Genomic DNA, 23,539 nt, shown 5'->3' on the forward strand with positions numbered 1-23,539 from the left:
TAATGTATTTTCTGTAATTAAATAGTGGGCCTATTTGTGACGAATTGTCTATTCACACAGCCAAGTTTATTCAGCAGCGTTATTTTCAGATGTGGATGAGTAACATTTAGTTTATAAACATGGTTTGATTACATGGTTTATGTCTGGCCTTATCCATGAATCTAGCTATTATTGACTTTAAAACTGTTGGAATAAAGTAGTGTTTATACACTGCGAATTGTAGCTAGTTGTATTGAGATTTCCCTAAACAGTCAGATTAGAGTAGCCACTCCTCCGTTAGCATACGGATGCTGGCAATCATTCATTGCTAACAACAGTTAGCTAGTGTTTCGCGATGATGGCTGGGGACTTGCAAGGTTTTGCGCTAGAAAAAGCCGAACTGCTTTCCAGCCGTTTAAAGGAGCTCCTGTCTTCGGGACAAGGATATGTTCGGACTCAGTTCGGGGTGGATTTGGGTCTGAAGCCTGATGTGTACCCGACGTGGGTCATCCTGTCCACGGCCTCGGTGGGTCTCCTGCTGCTACTCTGTCTGTCCTGGGCTGCCGTCTGTGGCGGTCTGTTTGTCGGGAAAAAGCGGGGATCCCCGGTCACCCAACGCAACGGTGAGCCTGTCAAGGCCAATTTAGCTAAAACTGCAAAACCGGAAGAACAGAAGAAGAGGAACAAAAAGAAAACGCTTGAAAAGGTACCGTAGTAAGCTTTAACTAACTGCTGCTGAATCACGGTCAATCACAACAAGTGCGTGTATTCTGGTTGTCTAGCTCGATACAATTAACGCTAACGTCGAATTAGCAGTTAAGCTAATTTATGCATGTATCCCCATTTTACCAATAAAGTTGAATTTAACGTTAGCCACCTTTGCTCTCTTTTTTTATTTATATATATATTTTTTTAAGATTATTGGGGCTTTTTTTCCCTTTATTTCAGAGTGCCAGTGGGTAGATAGTAAAGGTAGGAGAGAGATGGGGGATGACACGCAGCAAAGGGCCGCAGGTCGGATTCGAACCCGGGCCGCTGCAAAGGCCTCAATCTACATGGGGCGCACGCTCTTACTGGGTAATCTATAATATATAAAAATATCGTTAATCGACTAGCTAACGTTAACAGCCCACTTTGTTCAACTTTAACCCTTGTGTGGTCCTTCGGGTCCCAGTGACCCGAAGGACAACACAAGGATTATGTACCTCCCTTGTACCTTGTTGAGAATTGCTCTCTAAACCCTGTTTCTTGTTAAGTAAGTAAAGTTTATTTCTAGAACACATTTAAACACAGTTTAAGCTGACCAAAATGCTGTACAAACAAGAACTAAGGTGCTGTATTAACCCTTGTTTAGAGAGCAATTCTCAACAAAGTAAACGGAAGTACATAATCCTTGTGTTGTCCTTTGGGTCACTGGGACCCGAAGGACAACACAAGGGTTAACGCTACACATTCTATCTAGGGACAATAATGTGACCCACTTACAAAATGAAAAATAAACCAGTTAGCTAAATATACGATGAATCGCGGTATCTTGTTAATAATAGGATGCTAACTAGCCAGCTGTGTGTATGACGGTAGTCAACTGACAAGCCACTAGCTGATAATGGTTGATGCTAGCTAATGTACGGTTTCACTTTCACACGCCGCGTGGCAACCTCCTCAAACCATGGATGTAGCCTCAAACCCGTTTCCACTCTGCCGCCTTCTGTTTATTGAAATGACTGGAGGCGGCGGTGTGATAGCCGCTTAAGGCAAGGGAACTTTATTTTACAGTACATTTCAGCAACAAGGCTATTCAAATCATTAATCAAAGATAATAGAAAACAACACAAGTAGATTAGAATATAATAAGACAGGTATAAATACAAGAATAACAGTTTCAGTGCAGTGTAAGAAATTGGCACTTATTGATTTAACAAAAGGCAGCATCAAACAGAAAAGTCTTCACCTTGTTTGGAAAATAAGAGTTGAAGCAGACCTGCAATTTTCTGGGAGTTTATTCCAGATATGTGGTGCATAAAAAAATTGAAGGCTACTCAATGTTTAGATCAGGTCCCTGATGACCCAAGAGGTCTGGGATGGTTAGCTATTCGATCCACAGACAGAAGTCTTCATAGTCAGGCTGTATCCAATCATGTAGGTTACATCCATATAAAATGTAGGCCTGTCCTTTTGTAGTTTCAGAAATCTTATGTTAATGTTTCCTTTACTTTTTCCTTCACTTTGATTTGGGTCACTTGTGAAGTATACTTCAAATTAAGATATATTTGTAAAGATTTGTCTTGAAATTAAAAGTTAGATTATTCTGCAAAGAAAAGCTGGATGAACAGACTTTAGGATAGTTTGTTTACTGTTATACTGGATTATCAACATCATCATGTTGTTTATCTGATGTCTGTCTTTCTACTCCAGAACACTCAATCCAATGGACAACCAGTGGCTGTAGCTCAAGAGGAAGTTACATTGACAGAGGTGGTTTCCAAGCTACCCCCGCAGATCAAAACCAAGAAGGTATGTTTAAGCAGCTGCTTCCAAAATTAAGTAGACCCGAAACTGTTGATGGGCACGGCAGCCACAAATTGTTCTTGAAACTCGCTCAGTCAAGTTTAATTAGACAGTATTGTTATGGTGGTGAAATATTTCTGAAACCCCACTGTCACTCCTTGACAGATTTGCCAGTGTGTCATGGCTTCAAAGAACAACAGTTTCATGATTACCATTAGCATAACTTTTTTGGTAACCCCATACTTTATTTCAATATATCTTTGATTTATTTCTGTCCACAGGTGCATGAGGTACAGGCCCCAGTGCAGGTGAAAAAGAACAAGAAGAAAACCAAGACAGTTGTGAAACCAGTCCAGCATGTTTCTACAAATGATGGGAAGGAACCTGATGATGGTAAGACTAAATTGTTGTACGGGAAACTTCATAACAACTTTGCATTTCAAATTGTATAGTTTCACCCAGTACACGCCCCTCACATTTTCAGTATGCACAACCTACTTGACCTCTGCAGTTATGGTTAGCCTCACTCACTACACTTAACATTCAGTTTTCCTGTTGTAGCCAGCCTATTGGTTAGATAAGCAATATCTAAATTTCACCCACAGTCAACCATCTAAAATACTTCTTTATCATTGCCGGAAAGTCACATAACCATTTTATGTTATTTTTGTGTGTCTACCAGGTGCATGGGAGACCAAAGTCAGTAACCGAGAGAAGAGGCAGCAGCGCAGGAAGGACAAGGGCCCCGAGGACTCTGGTGGCCCAGGAGGGGTGGAGGCTTCCAAGAGCATTGTGGAGGCACCTGTGGCCCCAGTCCCTACCAACACCAAGAAGAACAGAGGAAACCATGGTATTCAGCAGTGTGATGAAAATGTATTTAACATACAGTGTGGGTAGGGCTAACCATATATGTAGCACCTTAATGTGTACAGTTCCCTCATGTGTACAGTTCCCTCATGTGTACAGTTCCCTCATGTGTACAGTTCCCTCATGCTAAAACAAGAATTATCTAGTAGTATTGCAAGTTACTCAAGCACATATTTTTTTCTGAATTATTTCAGAGTCCCTGCATCCAAGAACTGCTGGAAAGGTGGAGACAGCCAGTGGAGCTGGTAAAGACAAAGCTAAACCATTATAGTTTGTGACTGAGAAGAGAGCTCTGTTAATAGCTCCCTTTTTCTTTATTTTCCAGACTAACACTTTGTCTAATTAAGATGAGATTGAAGATATACACAGATGTCTTCCTGAGTGTAGTGTTTGAACAAGCCTGTAAATGATGGTTTTAAAATCAATTATTTTGGTCTTAAAGGTCCCATGGTATGAACATTTCACTTTATGAGGTTTTTTAACATTTAATATGAGTTCCCCCAGCCTGCCTATGGTCCCCCAGTGTCTAGAAATGGCGATAGGTGTAAACCGAGCCCTGGGTATCCTGCTCTGCCTTTGGAGAAAAGGAAAGCTCAGATGGGCTGATCTGGAATCTTGCTCCTTATGAGCTCATAAGGAGCAAGGTTACCTCCCCTTTCTCCGCTTTGCCCGCCCAGAGAATTTGGCCCACCCATGAGAGAGCGACATCATGGCTTGCAAACAAGCAAAGTGGCAGTTCGTCAAGGCAACACCCCCACCCTCCACCTTGCCCCCCCTCTCTCCTCCTCAATAGCATTTAAAGCTACAGACACAGAAATAGCACATTCTAAGGAAAGCTCATTGTGGGACTGGCTCTAGTGGCTGTAATTCTGCACCAAGACTGAATTTCGGGAAAGATACAGTATTAGGGGACCACTAAGGCCTATATAAAAACATCCAAAAAGCAGCATGTCATAGGACCTTTAACTCTAAAATACAGAATCTGCTAGACAAAAGATTGTGAATGTCTTCTCCCAATGTATATCTCCCCAGTGTCCTCCAGCTGGAGAGAGGAGCCTTCAGTCAGTACTGCAGGTTGGACTCATGTCAACATGTCTGTGAAGATCCCCCCTCAGGTGGGTGCTATGGAGGGGACCAAGTGGAGTGCCATCCCCACAGCTGCACATTACAGGGCTCCACCCAAACCTCAGTCCTGGAGACAGGAGACGCAAGGTAACCCCTCTACCTGGGTAGACCTTTTTACACCACAAATATAAATATTGGTAGTGCAGGATAACACAGCAATATCTGCAACACAGGCTCTACTCAGCACATTGGTTTTCAAATTGAGACAAGAAAGGTGTTTGGGAGAAGTCACATCCACATCAGGTGAAGGGTGTAGGACTCTTGGGGGATTGAACAATCCAAGTTGTTATTACTATTTAGATAAGAAGTATGATCAGATCACATTTAAAAAAAACTGTTATTCTTGGGTTTAATTTAAAGTGCTCATATTATGCTTTTTAGCTTTTTCCCTTTCCTTTATTGTGTTTATATATCTTGTTTGTGCATGTTACAGGTTTACAAAGTGAAAAAGCCCAAAGTCTACTCCAAAGGGACTTAGGCTACCATCTCCAACAGAAACCACTGTTCACAAACTGCTCCAAACAGCTCTATTGCAGTCCAGCCTTTATTTCCATGACAATAATGCTCGCCTAGCTGCTAGCGTGGCATGCTCTCATACTGTGCTTCTTAATAGCTAGTTGTCCTTACCTAGCTACTGCACATGTGTGACTCCCTACAAAGATGGTACAGAAGTGAGATGCCTCACTCTGTAGCCAAAACAGAGCGCTCAACACACAGGGTGAAAAGAGGAGCTGCAGCAATGCGCAGCACAACAAATATATGGTGTTTTTTGAAAATTAAACCATGTAAACCTATTCTGGTACAACCTCTAAATACAATTATGAACTTGAAAATGAGCATAATATGAGCACTTTAACGGAGATCATAGTCATTTTAAAGACTGTGGCCTACTGAGCCATCTGCTGGACAGAAGTGGTATTATAGTTGAAATAAAAAAATTGTTTGGGTGGCATCATTAATGGAAAAGATCTTTTTTTTTTTTTTTTGAGAATTTGTCATATGATGCCAAATTTATTTGAGCTCCACTGTTTGTTTGGCAGAACAGCATTCCAATCATATAATCATAATGTGTTTCTGTGTGCTCTCGCCAACAGCATGGAGTGGCATTGATGGTCGGATAAAGAATGACCTCAACCCTGTGACCTTCTCCATGCTGGGACGAAACACCGCAGGTTGGTATTGTGATTAACTGTCAGCTTTATCACCGGTCACAAACCATACTCTACATGTCTGATGTAGCTTTTCCACTATCCTGTAAAAGCGTCCAGTGTTTCTCAATCACCATCTGACTGTCTTCTTAGACCCAATATCAAATTCAATGGAGCTGCAGTGGGCGAGGTGCCCTGATGTTGATGATGAATGGTCTGGATTAAGTGAGTATTTCAGCAACCCATTAGATGCAACACAGCCTACTAAATAACAGCGGATCATTCAAAGTAAAGCTGCGCGTGATTTTGTGAGATGAGACCCAAGTCTTAACATGTGCAAAAGTATCCATTCCTAGACAAGCATATCGTTTTCAATTTGTAATGTTTTGTCTGCCATCCTGTTATTTTAGATGGGGTGGCAGCAGTGGACCCCAGCTCTGACTGGAATGCTCCAGAAGAGCACTGGGGAAACTATGAAGAGCCCCCTGTGTTGGTGACCCCAGCGCCTCCATTGAAAGAACAGCATGTCCCCAACAAGGTACCTGTCTCGGACACTCTGCCAAATCACCCACATGGCTAATTACATCTGTTAGATATCTCTAAATTATCCCATTGTAAAGCCTAAAAGCCTTAACCACAAGAAGGCTTTTTTTTAGTGTCCTGGATTTTATTGCATTGTTTTTTATTTGGCACAGCATTTAGGAAGCAACACAAAAGCCAATATGTTAAACATTTGCCAAAATAGAAACTTTTGATCTTCTTTGGTGATATATATATATATTTTATTTATTTTAATTTTTTTTCTGGTAGTGTCCATTTCGTAAAGTAGCTTGTCTTTCTACCATTGACATCACTGTTACCAGAACTTGTTTTTCTTGTTTTAAAATGAATGTCTGTTTTTGTTACAGCCGGTATTAGAGGATGAAAAGGACATTGACGATCCGTCTGGTGGAGCAGCCAAATCCAAGAAGAACAGGAAAAAGAAGAAGAAAACAGAAGAGGAGGCTGCATCTGAGGCTCAGGTAAGGAAAAAAAGCTGGCAGATTAATATCATCCACAAAAGTATAACTTTATTTATTTGTACATATTCACATCAAATGAATGGAGGCATTTTTCCTGTTTTGTGATGTCATTGCATTTCGTTGACTGTAGACGGTGAGCACAGTGCCCCTGGTCAATACAGTACCCAAACCCCAAGAGCCTCCTGAGCTGGCCTCCAAAAAGCAGAATCCCAGCATACCCTCCTCTCAGAGTAGGTTCTATTATTCTCAACAGCTCAGACTCTATTTATATTCACTCACAGAGATGAAATGCATGTTCAAACAGTATAGTAATAATAAGATGGTTCTAAATAAAACTTTATTTTCCCTTTTTAATCTACTTGCAGAGAAATCTGAGCAGATTGTGGAGCCTCTGAAGTCCTCCCTAAAGAAAAAGGTCCGAAGGGAAACATGAAGTCACACAGGTCCATACAAAGCATATGCAAATGATTGTAAAATGTGTCACATGCAATAATTACAGGTACACGTTTTTTTCTGAGATACATTAACAGGTTTTCAGTTGCTGAAACAAAAAGAAAACAAGCAGTGGATATCACCTGCTTGGCTAAATATAGTGATGAAATGTGGTCCTGTGGACTAAAATCTTAACTAATTTGCACTATTTGCTACACTGCAACTGAATGGAGTTTCAGGGGAGGTTGATTTGCAGTGGAGGTACATGTTCATGTAATTATTTTTTGTGGCATCAAAAGTTTTTTTTTTTGTTTTTTTTCTTCCTCCTCCAAGAGTGTATGTTTATAGTTATTAACCCAAAAATACAAACGGGTTTCATTTAAATTTTTTGTTATATGAAAATTGAAGTATAAGAGAAGCATACATTTTTGCTCCCCAGAATATTGCACTTTGTTTTGTTTGCCATGCTTCTGCCCCTATATCAACTGTCAATTACAAAAATTTGTGGGAGCAGGCTACATGTGAGGGCTCGTCTCAGATCAGGATAAATTCAATTTTTTTTTAATTCTCTCTCAGTACAACACTTACATAACCTATATGTAAATTAAGATAGTTAGGGGTTGCTGTAATCATCCTCCTTCTCCGTACTGGCCATTAAGTGATAACTCCAGAGCAACCAACTGCAATGTAGAAATGGGGGACAAAATTCTGCATACCTCGTTTTGTGCAAAAATACATTCTAAAGTAGATCTGATGCTAATATGAGGGCGGCTGTATGTGTAAGTAATAGTGTCCAAATAGATGGGTATTTTCCAAAGGAATGGTCTGTTTGCTACAAAATTCTGTCTTTGTGTTTTCTTGCTGAGGTCTAAGGTCACATATAGGTTTGTAGCCATGACAAAAGCCTGACTATAAACCACCACAAATGTTTGATTTGGCTATTCTCAGACTGCTGAAGCCTCATGTTAGTTTTGGCTGAACTTGCACAGCAAAAATGCATTTTGTACTTTACATTGTAGTCTCTCTATGAAGGTATCATTACATAGCCTGTGTGGACAGGAGAAATGATTACAGCGACCTATATCTCTTTCAACGAACAAATTACATGCAACTGTTGTGTTAAGATAAGTTTGCCTATCCTCTAAAGTAATATCTCCCTAAATCTGTCCTTTGAGTACAAACACTCACTGCCTGTAGGCTGTGGTTTATAAAAGCTACTTTATGAAGAATGGCAGCTGTTATCAGGTTGTTTCACACCAAAAGAAAAAAAAATGTGGCCATTCTCCACAACCACTCCTGCAGTGTAATCCACCTCTTCACTGTCCATCTGTGTGGTAGTATGCTCCAAACTTTCATTATTATGCCAAAATATGGTTAAATACACTACTGCCTGTGCTTCAGAGCGGTGGGGAAATCGAGTGACACTGAAGCAGTGTATTTAACTGTTCAGAGCACACTACCAGCTGAACAGTTACTGATTCATCACTTATGGATCAGATCATTTCTTTAAAGACTACTCTAAATTAGAAATGTGGACGTTGTAAACGGATTCTGGATTCACATAGCCTAGAAATCTAGCGTCAGCAACTCTACGTTGGCTTGCGAGCTGGAAAAACCAAACTCTGACCGGGCCAATCGCATCGTGTATAGAGTCGGTGAGCGGGCTTATGGCTGCTGCTGCTGCTGGGAACAGCGGTCTTTCATAGAGAATTTGAAAGACAACCGTTTATCCCGCCCCTCAAATTGAGCCCTGTCAATGGTGAGTTCCCAGACCCAACATCTTGATGTGGGTCTGACTTGTCAGGCTAGGATTCACGCTGAATTGTTGAGAACTGTTATGTAGAGAGTACAGTAACTGATATGAACCACCAGGTGGCACTGTAATGTGAATTAAAGGAGTAGTGGGACTATCCCACAAAGAAGTAGCACTATTAAGTATTGTCCCTCTACTTTTATCATTCTAACTATATCTTTATCTGACTAGACTTGTGCGTTGATTTTCTAGAGACTTAATGGTCCCTTCTGCACTCTTATCTGATTTTTTTAAGTAATTTTTCTTCCAGTTTATGTGCTAGAAAAAGCCATGCCATATGTACAGATTGTAAGGGCTTTTTCCAGTTCTGTGATTTCTCTGTGCAAAAGGCTGTATTGAGCTCCTTTTGATGTTGATGAATTGGTTTTTTTACTAACTTTTTGCAGAATGTGTAATTTCTTTTAGTTTGACCTGACTTCCAGGATTTATGATGGGGGATTTTTGTTTTACATTAATTGAGAATGAAGACATACATAGCGATATGATATAGAGCAGCTTTAATTCCACAATAAAGTCGGTTTTAAACACACACACACACACACACAATAACACATTTATAAAAGGAATTTAATTCCACTGCCTTAACCTGTAGTTGTATAGAAAATGCATTGACATCCTTTTTTATAGTTTCCAACCAATTGCAAGTTTTGATGTCAGAAATTAATTTCATCTTGCATGACTTTGATAATAGTACTTGTGTACATGAAATGAAAGATGTCTTGCTTTTACTGTAAGTACTTGGTCCTGGAGTACCACTCAGTGTATATATAATTTAATAGCTTTTTTTTAATGATCAAATTGCAGCTTTTCTGTGGGCATCCAATTTAGCGGTCATTAACAGGAGTGTGTTGTAGTCAAAGAGCCTTTGTGCATCAAGGTGTTGATCAGCTGGTGGTGATGAATAGTTGTTAGTAGAGCTGATAGAACAAAATAATATGTTGCTGTGGCTTCAGGCAGGCCTTTTTGTTTACTGATGATTCAAATGGATTCAATCAATGTATTTATATACTTGTCTCCAGGACATGGTTATATGAATGATTTTGTTTATTGAGGAGATACAAATGATATTTCTATGTTTGTTAAAAATGAAAAATAAATGAGAATTGCTTGATATCACATTATCATTTTTTGTCTGTAAGACTGACTGCTAATACTATGGTGTTTATATATATATATATATGTGTATATATATGTGTATATATGTATATATGTATATATATGAGATCAGTTGTTATCCTGAAGAAGCACTGATTATTTTACCATATTTAGTAATGTTTTCATGCCAAAATAACAAAGTATGAATTAGAGGCACGTTTTTGCAGCACACAAGCAATACAGATATAAAAGGTGCTTTCTCCCTTTTTACTGGCACGTTGTTTTCAGGTTTTCTGTCAAACTAATCCCAAATCTGTGATTAATAAAATGAAGATTCACTATGTCATGGTGAAAATCTGTGTCATCATCTGTGCGTATGAAAGGCAGATATATTATAGTGAAGGTCACTCTCTAATGGATGGTACTGCAGTTGCTCAAAGCCCTGCTGTGGAAATAACCAGCTAATGCTGTTTTAAAAAAAAGATCCATCCAAAGTCCCTGTGTCTGAAACCCATAGGCTTCACAGTGCTATGCTGAAACAAATCAATAGTGTGGTGACATTTTTCAGCCAAACTAACAGATCAATTCACCCAAACATTGGCTTTGGGATTGTATTGCTCTACAGCAGGTCTGAGCAAAATGGATTATAAGGCTTTGTATTTCCAGTCATCATGTCAGAGCTCTCTGTACACGTACATAAATACTTGTGTTTAATATTTCAAACACTCTCTGTGAACATTATATGGAAAATCTTTGAGGCTAGAAAAATGGACCATCAGTTTGATATGTCCTCTTCAGATTGCGTTGCAGCATTTAAAGAGGTGGCAGTCTGGTCAGTATTAAGTCATGGCAGGAGAGGAAAATCCCCTAATGTGACGATGATGCGGTCCACCCACCAGAGCTTAGAGCTGTGGCCACTGGCCCATCTGTCAGGCTTGATCCAGGATGTTTGTACAGGCAGAGAGACAAACTGACATGAAATGAAAGACTTATTTCTTGTTCCAACACTGTAATAAAATACATACAATTTAAGTCATTTTATTTAGTTTGAGACAGTTCTTCAAAAAGTGAAGAAAAATGCTATTGTGGTGACATCTCATTAGGTCTTAATTAATGTTAACCAAGAATAGGCCTACATCAAGCTATAATAACATGATACTAATTGGGCAACCGGCCTAATTTTAAGAGGATGTCACTTGCTTCAGCAAAAGTGTAACAGCTGCCAGTATCAAAGCTGGAGCAATATACTGTATGTCAGGTAATGTTTTCAGGGCATGTTAAAGGCTACATTTGCCAAAATTCATAGGAATTTCTTTGATGTGCAAACTTGTTCTTCTTGCAGTTGTTTGAAAAAGGGAGTCAACAACGGAAACAGAAACTCTGGACTAGTGGTATGGCTCCCAAACTGTTTTCTATGATTTTTTTAAATCGAGCGAGCACCCAAAGGTGATTTTTCCCTCTCAGATTGCTTGATTTAAAGGAATTTTAGAGACCCTGAAAGGTGAAAGTATCCAGCATTTACTTCCTTTTCAGTAATCTTTTTTATTTGTAAATCTTTTTTTAATGAACATTTTTAACTCAAATCAAAACATGACACAAAATATAAACACCATAAAGGTACCAAATACATGGGGTAGAGGACGGGTGTTAAAGGGGAACACCACCTAAGAATTCCAATATCTTATTTCCATGGCTTTTCAATTCTCAGTTTAATCAATATTTTTGAACATGAGAGCTATTTTCTCTCTCTTTTTCTATTTTTTTTTTTTTTTTTTTTTCTCTCTCTCTCTCTCTCTCTCTCTCTGTCTCTCAAAGCCAGAAACCAGAGAAGTAAGTCTCAAACTTGTGATGTCATCAATGTCTGGAGCTGCTCCCTGGACAATGAATGAGAGACTGATTTTGTGGACTCATAGAATGTTGGTTTTCTTTTTTATACCCAAATGAGCTTAATTATAATGTAGTTTGTAGTGTCAGTTCTGACACTTTCTGAAAGAGAATATGTACCCATATTTTCAGAACATTCCCCTGGGTGATTGATTGATTGATTGATTGATTTATTGATTGATTGATTGAATCTCCCTATACGAAACTGTAACTAAAGAAAGAGATGAATAAAATGGTTTGAAAGAAAGCATCATTTAATAGCTGAAATGAAATATTTTGTGTGATTATTATCATTTTGCATCCTTCCCTCGAATCTTGGTCAAAATCGAGTAATGGAAAATTATCAAAATCCTCCTGTGGTCACGTGGCTCCGGGATGAGCCAGATTAACGCTCTCTCGCTCTTTCTCTACTTGCCAGCAGGACTCTGGAGGATTCCACTTGCGGAAACAGACGAACATCGTTTCTAACATACGCTGGATGTGGCGGTCCTAGCACCGAAGTCGCCAACTGTTTTATCTTTTACGGACATAGTAGCTTTGAATAATTCATTGTCGGTGGCATTCATGAAATAACTTCAAATTCATAGCAGGATAAATAATGATTTCACCGTGGGACCGGTGGTACTCGACGAGCTGCTGCCTTTGCTGCCATGTACGGACGGGCACCATTATTCTGGGAATATGGTATATGGTAAGTAAGATTTTTCATTCGATGTCAGCCCCAGTAAATATCTAACGTTAAACTATTAGATTAATATCAAGTGAGTTTTACAGCAATATAGCTAAGTTAGCTGGCTACTGTTGTTTTTCATTTGTTTTTCGGCACTCATTTGTGATTTGCCATTTTGAGGAGGATGTTCTCGGTTTACACAGTTAACGTCAACGTAGCTAATACATTTAAACTACAGTGCTAGCTAGTTAATGAAACGCCACCATTTTCACTCAAGGCTTCTTTCTTGGCTAACCTAGCTATATAACGTTAGATCAGTTTGAATCCAATATAAGCATAGCTAGTACAGTTTGTAGCCGTATAACGTTATTCATTCTAAGCTACCGTTACCGTTGAACTTTTTGTTGTGCTGAAAATAACAACCTTACCAATTCAAATTCAATTCAAATGAGCTTTATTGGCATGAAAGGAAAAACTAATGAAGCTTCATGAACTGTTGAAATAGGGACGCAGTTTACCAACCCATCCCATTTGATATGTCCTACATTTGTACCGATTAAATATAGAGCTTGCTTCTTTTTTCAACCATTGGATAACCACAAGTTTTCAACATAGTTCAGTGAGCCTGTTTAATCCCTGACCTCTTGTAAGCGTCAGTCTCCATCTCTTTGTGACCCTACTACTAATCAAGTAAAATCGAGCCAAGGCCAGAAAAAGCATGTTGACACACAACAGTGACATAATAGGACTCAAATGGTAATTTCTTTTAATCATGCTGGTTGGACAGATTATGTACTGCATTTTATAATATTGTAAATTAAATGTATTTTGATTTTGGACTGTTACTTAAAAAAAAAGGAATTTAAAGATGGTGGCCTTGGGCTCTATGAACTTGATTGGTATTTTTGACTATTTCCTCTCATTTTTAATCAGCGAAATGATCAATGGAATACCTAATAATGAAAAATAATAGCAAGTTGCGTACCTATTTCAACATTTCATTAAGCTTCATTAGTTTTGTCCAGTAGATCTAACCACACTCACCAGTTGGCCTGTATCATATGATAAAGAGTAACTAAATTCAAAAACCATATCTAATAATCCTTTACCTCACCTGTAATTACTTTTCATTTAAATTACTTTATCCCACTCCAAGAAAAAGCCCAATCCATCTGATCAATTAATTCTGAAGGTTAACCCAAGGACATAAAAATGGATAACTCCACCATGAAATGTAATATTAATATTGATCTTCTTCATTTCTCCACAGCTCATCAACGCGGTGGTCCTACTCATCTTGTTGTCGGCTCTCAATGACCCAGTTCAATACCGCTACCACCTTACCAGCTCTGAGCTGGGAACTGACATTGATGTCATGGATGATGCAAGTGAGTGCAACTAATCCCCTCATTGTTACATTTCTGGCCTGATATATGTTGGACTAAATGTCCTCAATGAAATATTTCACATTTTTTATTATTATTTTTAAACACTAAGGGCTCATTATCAATATTCCATTTATAAGAAATCACTTTTTTTTTTATTATACTATAATTATTCTTGTCAACCATACAGAACATTCAATTTTATTATTATTTTATTTAACAGAAAAAAAATACCACCACAATGACGCCAAAAGACAATTTAATAAAAATTTTATTGCATGGTACACGATTGTGGAGATTAGAGATTAGTGCGTGCGCACACGTGATAGCTAAAACATTTGAATGACATGCTGTCAAAACGATGACACTGTTGTGGTCTTTAGTGCATCTATTTCTTTCCAGACGAGTCAACTGACAAATGTTCTCCTCTTAAATACTTTAATTGAATATTTTATGTATGGCAATTGGTATTTTATTTTTTTGGTATGTTTAATTGAATTTAGTGATGACATTACACTCAACAGTCAGTGGTGTTACAATAAGACTTATAATAAGACTTTAAGACTGTGAATAAATACTGAAGCGATATCAAAATATTACAGTAAGCAAATAACCAAGTTTCATGGCCCTAACAATATTATTTAAGTATATCTCCCATCTCTTACAGGCCGTGCCAATTAAAATCAACAACATGTCCATATAGCCCCATGTGTTTCTGCAGCTCTAAAATCATTTCTCCTTTCTGCCCACCACTTTTTTTTCCCAGAGTGCTTCTCTCTGCACAGACAAAGCTGAGTAGACTAGACTCCATAAACAATAAATCAGTGTGCATGTGTATTTTCAGTATTTCCCCTCCAGCAGCTATCATCATCACTGTCGCCTCTGGAACACCAAAGTCCCTGTCACTGGCTACTCTGATTAAAAATGACTGCTCTAATTCTCTAACGGATTAAAAGGGCCATCTTGCCTGATAGCGTTGTTGCTTGTGCAGCATCAGTCAAAAATTGTGAAACACTGGGAAAGGATGGAGAAAAGCTGGTGTTATGGTTTTGTAATAGGCAGGTATCCTTAACGTGATCATATGCAGAGAAATCCTGAAATTTGAACTCCGATATTTGGATGATGTGCGTGAGGGGTGGCAGTGCATTTATTTATGCATGTATTGTTTATATATAGTATGTGTTAACCTATGTCCCTGTGTCCAGTGTGCATGTCAAGGGATTAAGATGGAAGGGTATCATACTTTCCTGGGTCTTAACACAGTGTCAGTACTGTAATAAGCAGTGTTGCTGAGTGTACAGTAAGGGCTCACCAACAGTCATGATAATATACAGAAGTCGCATTCATTTCAGTTTGTATTATGTAAAGACATGGAAATTTGGAAGTTTTCCTGCTAACAATGCTGACAAAAACTACCAGGCATGCATTGATTCCACTGTTTTACAGCCTGTACTGTTTATTCAAACCAAGTTCCATAACTGGGATCCCTTTAACCAAACAGCACATATGCAGATATCCTGTTTTTAACTTGATGTCAGTGGATCCCTGTTAGTCACTCTGCTACAGTGACACACGTGCATCTCATCAGTCAGTTTTTACAGCTGCAATGTGAATGTGAGAGGGGTGTTACATATACTCAAATTTAGTACATCTTGCATAACTATTATCCATGTGCTGATCATGTTTTTTCCAAGGCAGATTAAACGCGGTAAATAGGGAGGTTACTTAAGGTGCTTTGTTTTGTAAAATCCATGTCCCCGTGAAGACTTTTGGATTACATCAGTGGAATCAAGAGTTCCAGTGAAATATTGCTGCTGTTTTTTCACTGGTAAACTAGATTATCTGTTCTCACACTGTTCTGTTTGTTGGGTTTTGCTTCTGCAGATATCTGCATAGCCACTGCAATATCCCTCCTCATGATTCTCATATGTGGCATGGCGACATATGGTGCTTACAAGGTAAATAAACAAACAATACAATACATCTTAACTTGAGAAACAACCTGCCTAAGTTGTTTCTGAGTTCCTTCATCTATTATCAATTTCTCCCACATAGCAACATGCTGCTTGGATCATTCCATTCTTCTGCTACCAAATCTTCGACTTTGCCCTTAACACACTGGTAGCCATTAGTGTGGTCGTTTATCCCAACACGGTGCAGGACTACCTCCAGCAGCTGGTAAGAACGATTTCACTTCAACCCCAACACCTACTTTTAATGACTTCATTTTAAAATGCAGGGTTCTTTTTCTTCTTGAAATATTGTCAAAAGCTTATAATACTAAATGTTTATAATCAAGGAATAGTTTACTAACAAGTTTTGTCAGATGCAGATTTATAAAAAGACACTTTCTGTCTTTTCTTTCACTCCTGACATTGATTTATTTGAATTTATAACCCTCCCTTCCAGCCAGGGACATTCCCTTACAAAGAGGACATCATGTCCACCAACAACATGTGCCTAGTTTTTGCAGTTCTCCTCTTCATTGGCTGCATCCTCTCCTTCAAGGTAAGCCCACAGACTCTCTTTAGCACTGCAGATTCTCCCAATCTGCCTAGGTTTGGCCTTTTTTTGGCTTTAGTAATTGAATCTGCAACATCCATCTGAACAGATGTAAAGAAAAACGTATTCTTTGAAAATAAAATGATATATGCAACCCATGTCTACACATTACACACACTCACTGAACATCTGTTCCCTGTAGAACTGCATTTTATTTATAGACTTGCTCATCATTTTGCAACGTGATCAAGGCAATTAAGTCTCACACTGTGCACATCTGAGGCAATATGAACCATATGGCTTGTGTAATGAATCTGCCAGTGTGAACATTTCCATTATCAATGTTCTCCACGAGATTATCACACAGTCAGAGAGCAGCGGCTCAGGGAAAACAGGAAACCAACTCCTGCCCAGTAATTCCCCCTTAATGCATGGATGATTCTCCAGGCGTAGCTGTGCTCGGGGGGCTCTGGGACAAGATGGGACAGGAAGTTGCAGTCATCTGTACAATCAAATCAAGTTGTTTCTCCTCCAAGCTTAGATTGGAAATGTTCTCGGCAGATATTCAAAGCCAAAGCCTCGGTTTTATGATAGGAAGCAGCCACTGCTAAAGTTCCTGCTGAAGAATCCACTTGACTGCACTTGGCATAAATGACAGACACAGACAAGCAGAAAGAAGGAGCACTGGAGAGGGAAGAGAGGGATGCGGAAGATAGAGAGATGTAGATAAAAGAGACACAGATGGTCGGATGAATAAAAAGATGGAAAGTATATGGGCAGGTCAGACTTAGATTTCGTAGCAAAGCTGACTGCCAGCCTAGCACATTATCATTGTGATTGAAAATGTTAGAGAGTTAGTATTACAGTGAGGAGGTCAACTCAGCATATGGTAAAGTGATTGGCTAGCAGGCTGCCTGGTTTCCTGGTTGGTTGGTTGCGCTTACTGCTGGCAGAGGTGTTCTTCTGCCAAGTCAGACAAACCTAAACCCGACTGCTAACATAGCTTTACTGGTTACAATGTTGGTGGAAGACCAAGAAGGGCAACATTGTCCAGGAAAATATCCCTATACTTGTACAACTGTATCACATGTCCATGTATGACTGACCTGACTCGTTGCAAAGGTAGCCAATATATCACAGTCTTTATCAAGTATGATGCGTCTCTGCCTTCATCATCCCTGACCTTGATGAATGGATGACATCATAGCAAGCAGCATCAGCAATAATATAAAGTGAAGACAAAATAGTAAAAGGTCATTGTGTGTTCTTTGTTTTCACCTCCCGGGGACAGGCCTACCTGATTGGCTGTGTGTGGAACTGCTACAGATATGTGAGCGGCAGGGGCACCACGGAGGTTCTGGTTTATGTCACAACCAATGACACCACGGTGAGTCCTCACTACCTTCTAGCTTCTCACCTCAAGCACATCCTAAAAATATACTCTCACTCAGATAATAATAAAATTGCATTCCACACCATTGTTTTTTTGGGGCTTACCAGCTTTCAGTTAATTATAGAAGGGGAAGATAATTTGGCTAGAATCTTTTTTAAAGTATTTTTTTTTTTTTTCACTATGCTTGGCACATTAACTTTAATACAGTGTGTAAGATTGTAGGCTCAACATCGGTGAGGTTTCATCGACCTATACTAAAACATAGACTACATTTACTTTTGTATGTTATTTCAGCTCAATGAGTTGACACCTCTTAATGTACAAGGTAAGGATTATAGGCATTACTTGATAGAGACAGAGCGCATTTATGTCCTGCCCCCACCAGAGGGGAAAAGAACTCTCCATTGACTTGTATTGGGTGAAGGTTCCACCTCCTCGTCAATTTTGTCTGCTAGCAAAAAACAGAAAATATTCACTTCCAACAATGCAAGAACACATAACTTAAGTTTTCATCAGCTGCTGACCCGAAAAACTGAGCTTTTATAAAGATAAAAAGTGGATATAGACGTGAGGAATCAGCAGGAAGAATGGGGAGACTGTGGGATCCTGACACTAGACTAACGTTATGTAAGACGTTCCGTGTTAGCTTAACTTACAGACATACTGTATAGTTGGCCTAAAACCAGCATGTGGATATTTGACTTGGTAACGAAATGCTTGCTGCAAACGTAACGTCAGACATAACGTTAGCTTATTAGTGCCAGGATCCCACAGTTTTCCCATTCTCCCTGCTGATCCCTCACGTTTGATCCACTTTTGTCTTCGTAAAAGCCCGGTTTCAGGGTCAGCAGCTTACAAAAACTTAAGTAATGGGTTATTTACCCTGTTGGTAGTGAATATCACCACACAGCAGCTTTTAGGCATTTTTCTGTTGTTTGCTAGCAGACAAAGTTGACGAGGAGGCTCCTTCACGCAGTACAAGTCAATGTAGAGCGGAGAGTTGTTTTGCCCCTCTGGTGGGCGTGGCTTTCAGAGTCTGACGTGATGCGCTCTGTCTCTATGTACAGTACGTCATTATGATGATATAGCTTGAATGGTGCTTAGAGCAGCTATGTAGAGCCTGAAAAATAAACAAGAGATTTCATTTTTAAAACTAGTAAATGCTAAATTCTCAGAAAACCTCATTAACCTCGACCTCAGACTTGAAGTTAAATGAATATGCATGTTAAATAATGAGGAGTGGAAAAAAACAAAACCGCTTCGGCTTCTTCCCGCTCCTTTTCGGACATATTTAACATATTATTATATGTGTTAATATTATAAATGTGTGTATATATATGTATATATATGTGTGTTTTATTGTTATATGTGTGTGTATATATATATATATATTGTGTATATATATATATATGTATGTATATATATATATATATATATATATATATGTATATGTATATATATGTATATATATATATATATATATGTATGTATGTATATATATATATATATATGTATATATATGTATATATGTATGTATATATATATATGTGTATATATATGTATATATATATGTATATATATGTATATATATATATATATATATATATATGTATATGTGTATATATATATATATATATATATATATGCATGTGAAAATAAAAAGATCAACATACAGTATATGTATGAACATATGTATTTTGTCCTGTGCCTCCGTATATGGGGGTCATTGAGTCATGTCAAATAACTTCCATTTCCAAGAGGTTCGGGTTAGTGAGGTCCTGCTGTTAAAATCACCACAAAGTAACAGAACTGATCAGTAGAACAGAGCTGTGAAGTGAAACCGGTGTATCTGGGTTGTCTGTCAGTCAGTAAAGTGACATTGGTGCTGTGGGTAGCAGCACAGTTAGGTGCTGTAGATCATCCTGTGGTGTGATTGGCTGGCTGTGTAGAGCCGGGTGTCCATCCCACTTGTCCCCTTCAGTGTTGACTCATGGGCTTTCTGAGAGGCTTTAGCATAGTCACGGTTTCCATTTGTCTGTCTGTAATCCTCCACACTGATACATAAGACATTAATCTGTCCAACACCCCCGCTGTCGTCACGTTGTCCTTGTTGTCGCGGGTGGCCCTGGTTCATATTGCTGATGTTTTTCACCTTATGAAACTGACATGCAGGATCTGATCCATTAGGGTCTGATATGATATTGTATATCATATGTCCAAATATTGGATATGTGCCCATCTGTTTTGTCCACTGCAGATATGATGGAGGCAGGATGCAAAATAAATAGTTTTTCTCCTCAACCAAATTTTGAGAGAAAATACTGTATACATTTAAAATGAAAACACTGGGTTAGCAGGTAACACGCTTACATTTTTTAGTTAGTGTTGTGTATTATATTCTAATTTTGGCTGGCATATTTTTACCATGTACAAAAAATTCCATGAAAACCCCAAACGCAATATTAGTCAGTCAATACTGTGCTCTCAGTCAATTCATATATTCCTACCGAAGACATAAATCTTAAAAAACTATAGTATGTATAGTAGCTTTTTCTTTTTCTTTTTTTTTTTTTTTACTAAATCATTTTGTGTTTTAAACACATATCTCGGTTTCAATAAAATATGTCATAAAAATGAGTGAACAAGTTTTGCGAAGCAGCCTGGCTAGTTGGTAAATAGTCATCACAACTACTTTGATAATCGATTAGTCGGTTTGAGTAATTGTTTAAGCCAAAAATTCTTTGATTCTAGCTTCTTAAATGTGAATATTTTCTAGTTTCTTCTCTCCTCTGTGACAGTAAACTGAATATCTTTGAGTTGTGGACAAAACAAGACATTTGAGGACGTCATCTCGGGCTTTTGGAAAACACTGATCCACATTTTTCACAATTTTCTGACATTTTAGAGACCAAACAACTACCGTAATCGATTAATCGAGAAAAAAATCAACAGATGAATCGAAAATAATCGTTAGTTGCAGCCCTAGAATCTAATGAACTTGATATTGTAGCAAATGTTCCATACAGGTTTTGGGAAAAATAAGCTTTGTTAAAAAAATAATAAAAAAGCTTTTACTCTGTTTTCTAAATGTGTAAAATGCCCCTTTTAGTAAAAAAATCATCCCAGTTGATAAAATACTAACTATATATGTATATTATTAAACTAATGGAAACAGAAAACGAGTATGTATGTATACTAAAAAAAACAAATGTTCATTCAAATTAAACCAAGAATGCACATGAATTCAAAAGCAGAACAGCTGTGGCAACTAGGTGAAAGTGAAGGCCACAGCACAAGCTGTGTGAATTTTAATTAGAAAAGTATTTAAATACAACAAATATCTGTGGCTGACCGTTCACGCAGAGTAAACAGCTCACATATTTGCACGAATAGTGACGACATGGTTTTATCCCTGTATTCCCTCTCTCAAACACAGTGCTGAATGAATAGAGCGCTCCATCTATTTTTACTAGATGGCTTTTTACTGCCTCGAACATCAAGTACCCAGCTGCTTATCTGCTGTGCTTTTACATAAACACCAACACAAAAGTTTTTCCCCCCCCCCCCCCCCCCCTCCCCCTCTCTCTCTTTTTTTTCTTTTTCTTTTTTTTTTTTTTTTCTCTTTCTTTTTTTTTTTTTTTTTTTTTTTTTTTTTCTCTTTCTCTCTTTTTTTCTCTATAAACACCAAAAACACAAAAGCCCCCCCCCCCCCCCCCCCCCCCCCCCCCCCCCCCCCCCCCCCCCCCCCCCCCCCCCCCCCCCCCCCCCCCCCCCCTCTTTTTTCCCTCTCTCTCTCTCTCTCTTTCCATTTATTCCGTAATTTGGCACTTACAAACCTCTCCTTTCCAAACCATACGCTGCTTCACTTCAATTTCCCTGACGCATATTCTCTCTCACTGAATTAGCAGCAGTGCTGGTTTTATAACACCATTTACAGAGGAAAAACCTCTGATGGAGAGAAGGCAATCTAGCCTCTAAAGGGATGTGTGTGGATGTTATCCTTGCAGCTAGAAATTCATTCCGTAGGGATAGAATGAAAGAGTACAGTATGAAAGATGGAGAAGAAACCTTCAACAGTTACTAAGGCTGTCGGAAATGACTTTCTATTTACTATATAATGTACTATATAAACTGGCCGCCATTTTATTTGAGTGTCTTAATTCTGAATGTGTACATTTCTGCATCAAATGGTTTCCTCAAAAACTGCCCAATTGGCTCATTCATCACAATGGATGAATCTACATTTTAAGTATGCTTGGGACTGAGACGCCTTCTGTTTTTTTTGTTACATTTCAGGTTCTGCTGCCGCCATACGAGGAGGCCATCGCCATACCACCGAAGGAGCCCCCTCCCCAGTATATGGAGGCATGAGAGACGTCCTCGATCCTGGACCCCATACCCCAAACACCTACCACATCTCCCTCCAACGCTGCCTGGAAGATGTTGAAAAACAAGACAAAACAATGTCTTAGAGGCTGGTTTCATCTTGGATACATGCCAACCTTAGATTAGATAAGACTGACCCTGAGCCAACAACTCTTCTCCCGGTTGTTGTGACGTGTTTTCCTCCCCTCTCGTTTCCTGTTTCCTATGTCCTCCTCCAAGGACAGTATCGCAGCAACTCCAACCGCTACCAACCGTCCCTCTTGGCAGCTGGTGTCCCCTGGCAGCATCTAAACTCTTGCATGCCCTGAACACTCTGTCCCTACTTAATTTGCACTTTTCTTTGAGTAAAACGTGCACCGGTTTGGCCACCAACTGTTAACCCCCAATACTGTGAATCTCCCTCGTGGTCTTTGTCTAGAAACAAACTACCTGAAGAGAGATAGTGACAGAGAGCGCAAGAAGGAATGCGACATACATGATCAGTTATGCAAGAGCACTTTTTTCCGAAATTGACAAATTCCTTCATTGAATGTAACGTTGAGGTATTTTTGTATGACTTTTTTGTATAACTGAAAACTGAGTGATAAGAAGTGAATAGTGAAAGGCTGTCCTGTTGTGATATCATCTAAGTACTGATGTGGCTTGTCCTGCAGGTAATCGTATTGACAAAGGCTCCTCGACCAATAACAACCGCGTCTTCCTTTTGTATCCATGTAACACACGGTCTGTAAAGCTGTAATCCACTGACTGCTAGTGAAAAACCTTGTTCACCCATTGATTTGAAACACAATATTCCAGTTTGCCTTCCTGTCCAATTCCTGTCTGATCTCAAAATCAAAGAAAGATGTACTCATCCAGTGAAGCACACATACATAAATGTGTCACACGCTACAGAGTAACATCCAAAAAGGCAATACACATTCGGTAATATCTAAAATGTGTAAACATTAGTGTCTGAAAATGTTTCAGTTAAGACGTCTGCCGTGTGTTCCCGTCGAGCTGCAGCTTCAACACTATCTTCTGTGTCTTTATTGTCTGTGTTTTTTTACATGGATTATGGTGTATAATCTGATATTTTTAGATGAGCTAATTTAGCTGGACTGAGGGCATTTTCCTATTAAGGCGCCGCAACATGCTGCAGAGCCTGTATGTTTGTTTGTTTGTGTGTGTGCATGTGTGTGTGCGTGACTGTATGATGTATCTCCTAGGTCCTTTTATATGTAGTAACATTTCCTTTGCACATGCAGCGATATAGTTTTGAGATGTTTCCTGTGCTGGTGACCTTTTTTTTTATAAATAAACCATGGATGGGAATCATTGATTTAGCGTA

At 38.9% G+C, this 23,539-nt stretch overlaps 2 protein-coding genes across 4 annotated transcripts; both read left to right on the forward strand.

Moving 5' to 3' along the window:
• The first annotated feature begins 258 nt into the window (after positions 1–258).
• mtdha (metadherin a) lies at positions 259–10,015 on the forward strand. Of its 2 annotated transcripts, none has more exons than XM_039820151.1 (12): positions 259–685; positions 2,395–2,493; positions 2,769–2,880; positions 3,170–3,337; positions 3,549–3,599; positions 4,387–4,566; positions 5,574–5,651; positions 5,781–5,852; positions 6,038–6,165; positions 6,536–6,649; positions 6,780–6,879; positions 7,015–10,015. In XM_039820151.1, the coding sequence occupies exons 1-12, from the start codon at positions 335–337 to the stop codon at positions 7,080–7,082; spliced, it is 1,521 nt and encodes a 506-aa protein (XP_039676085.1). In that variant the 5' UTR covers positions 259–334; the 3' UTR covers positions 7,083–10,015. The 2 variants fall into 2 exon arrangements, with proteins under 2 accessions (XP_039676085.1, XP_039676086.1); XM_039820152.1 differs by lacking the exon at positions 259–685 and adding an exon at positions 955–1,056.
• A 2,254-nt stretch (positions 10,016–12,269) lies between these two features.
• On the forward strand, positions 12,270–22,366 carry laptm4b (lysosomal protein transmembrane 4 beta). Of its 2 annotated transcripts, XM_039820065.1 has the most exons (8): positions 12,270–12,564; positions 13,814–13,931; positions 15,813–15,886; positions 15,984–16,106; positions 16,338–16,436; positions 17,722–17,817; positions 18,118–18,148; positions 22,120–22,366. In XM_039820065.1, the coding sequence occupies exons 1-8, from the start codon at positions 12,472–12,474 to the stop codon at positions 22,293–22,295; spliced, it is 810 nt and encodes a 269-aa protein (XP_039675999.1). In that variant the 5' UTR covers positions 12,270–12,471; the 3' UTR covers positions 22,296–22,366. The 2 variants fall into 2 exon arrangements, with proteins under 2 accessions (XP_039675999.1, XP_039676000.1); XM_039820066.1 differs by lacking the exon at positions 18,118–18,148 and having other exon boundaries at positions 12,272–12,564.
• The last annotated feature ends 1,173 nt before the right edge of the window (positions 22,367–23,539 follow it).

Source organism: Perca fluviatilis, chromosome 13 (assembly GCF_010015445.1).
Source record: "Perca fluviatilis chromosome 13, GENO_Pfluv_1.0, whole genome shotgun sequence".
Classification (NCBI taxonomy): Eukaryota; Metazoa; Chordata; class Actinopteri; order Perciformes; family Percidae; genus Perca; species Perca fluviatilis.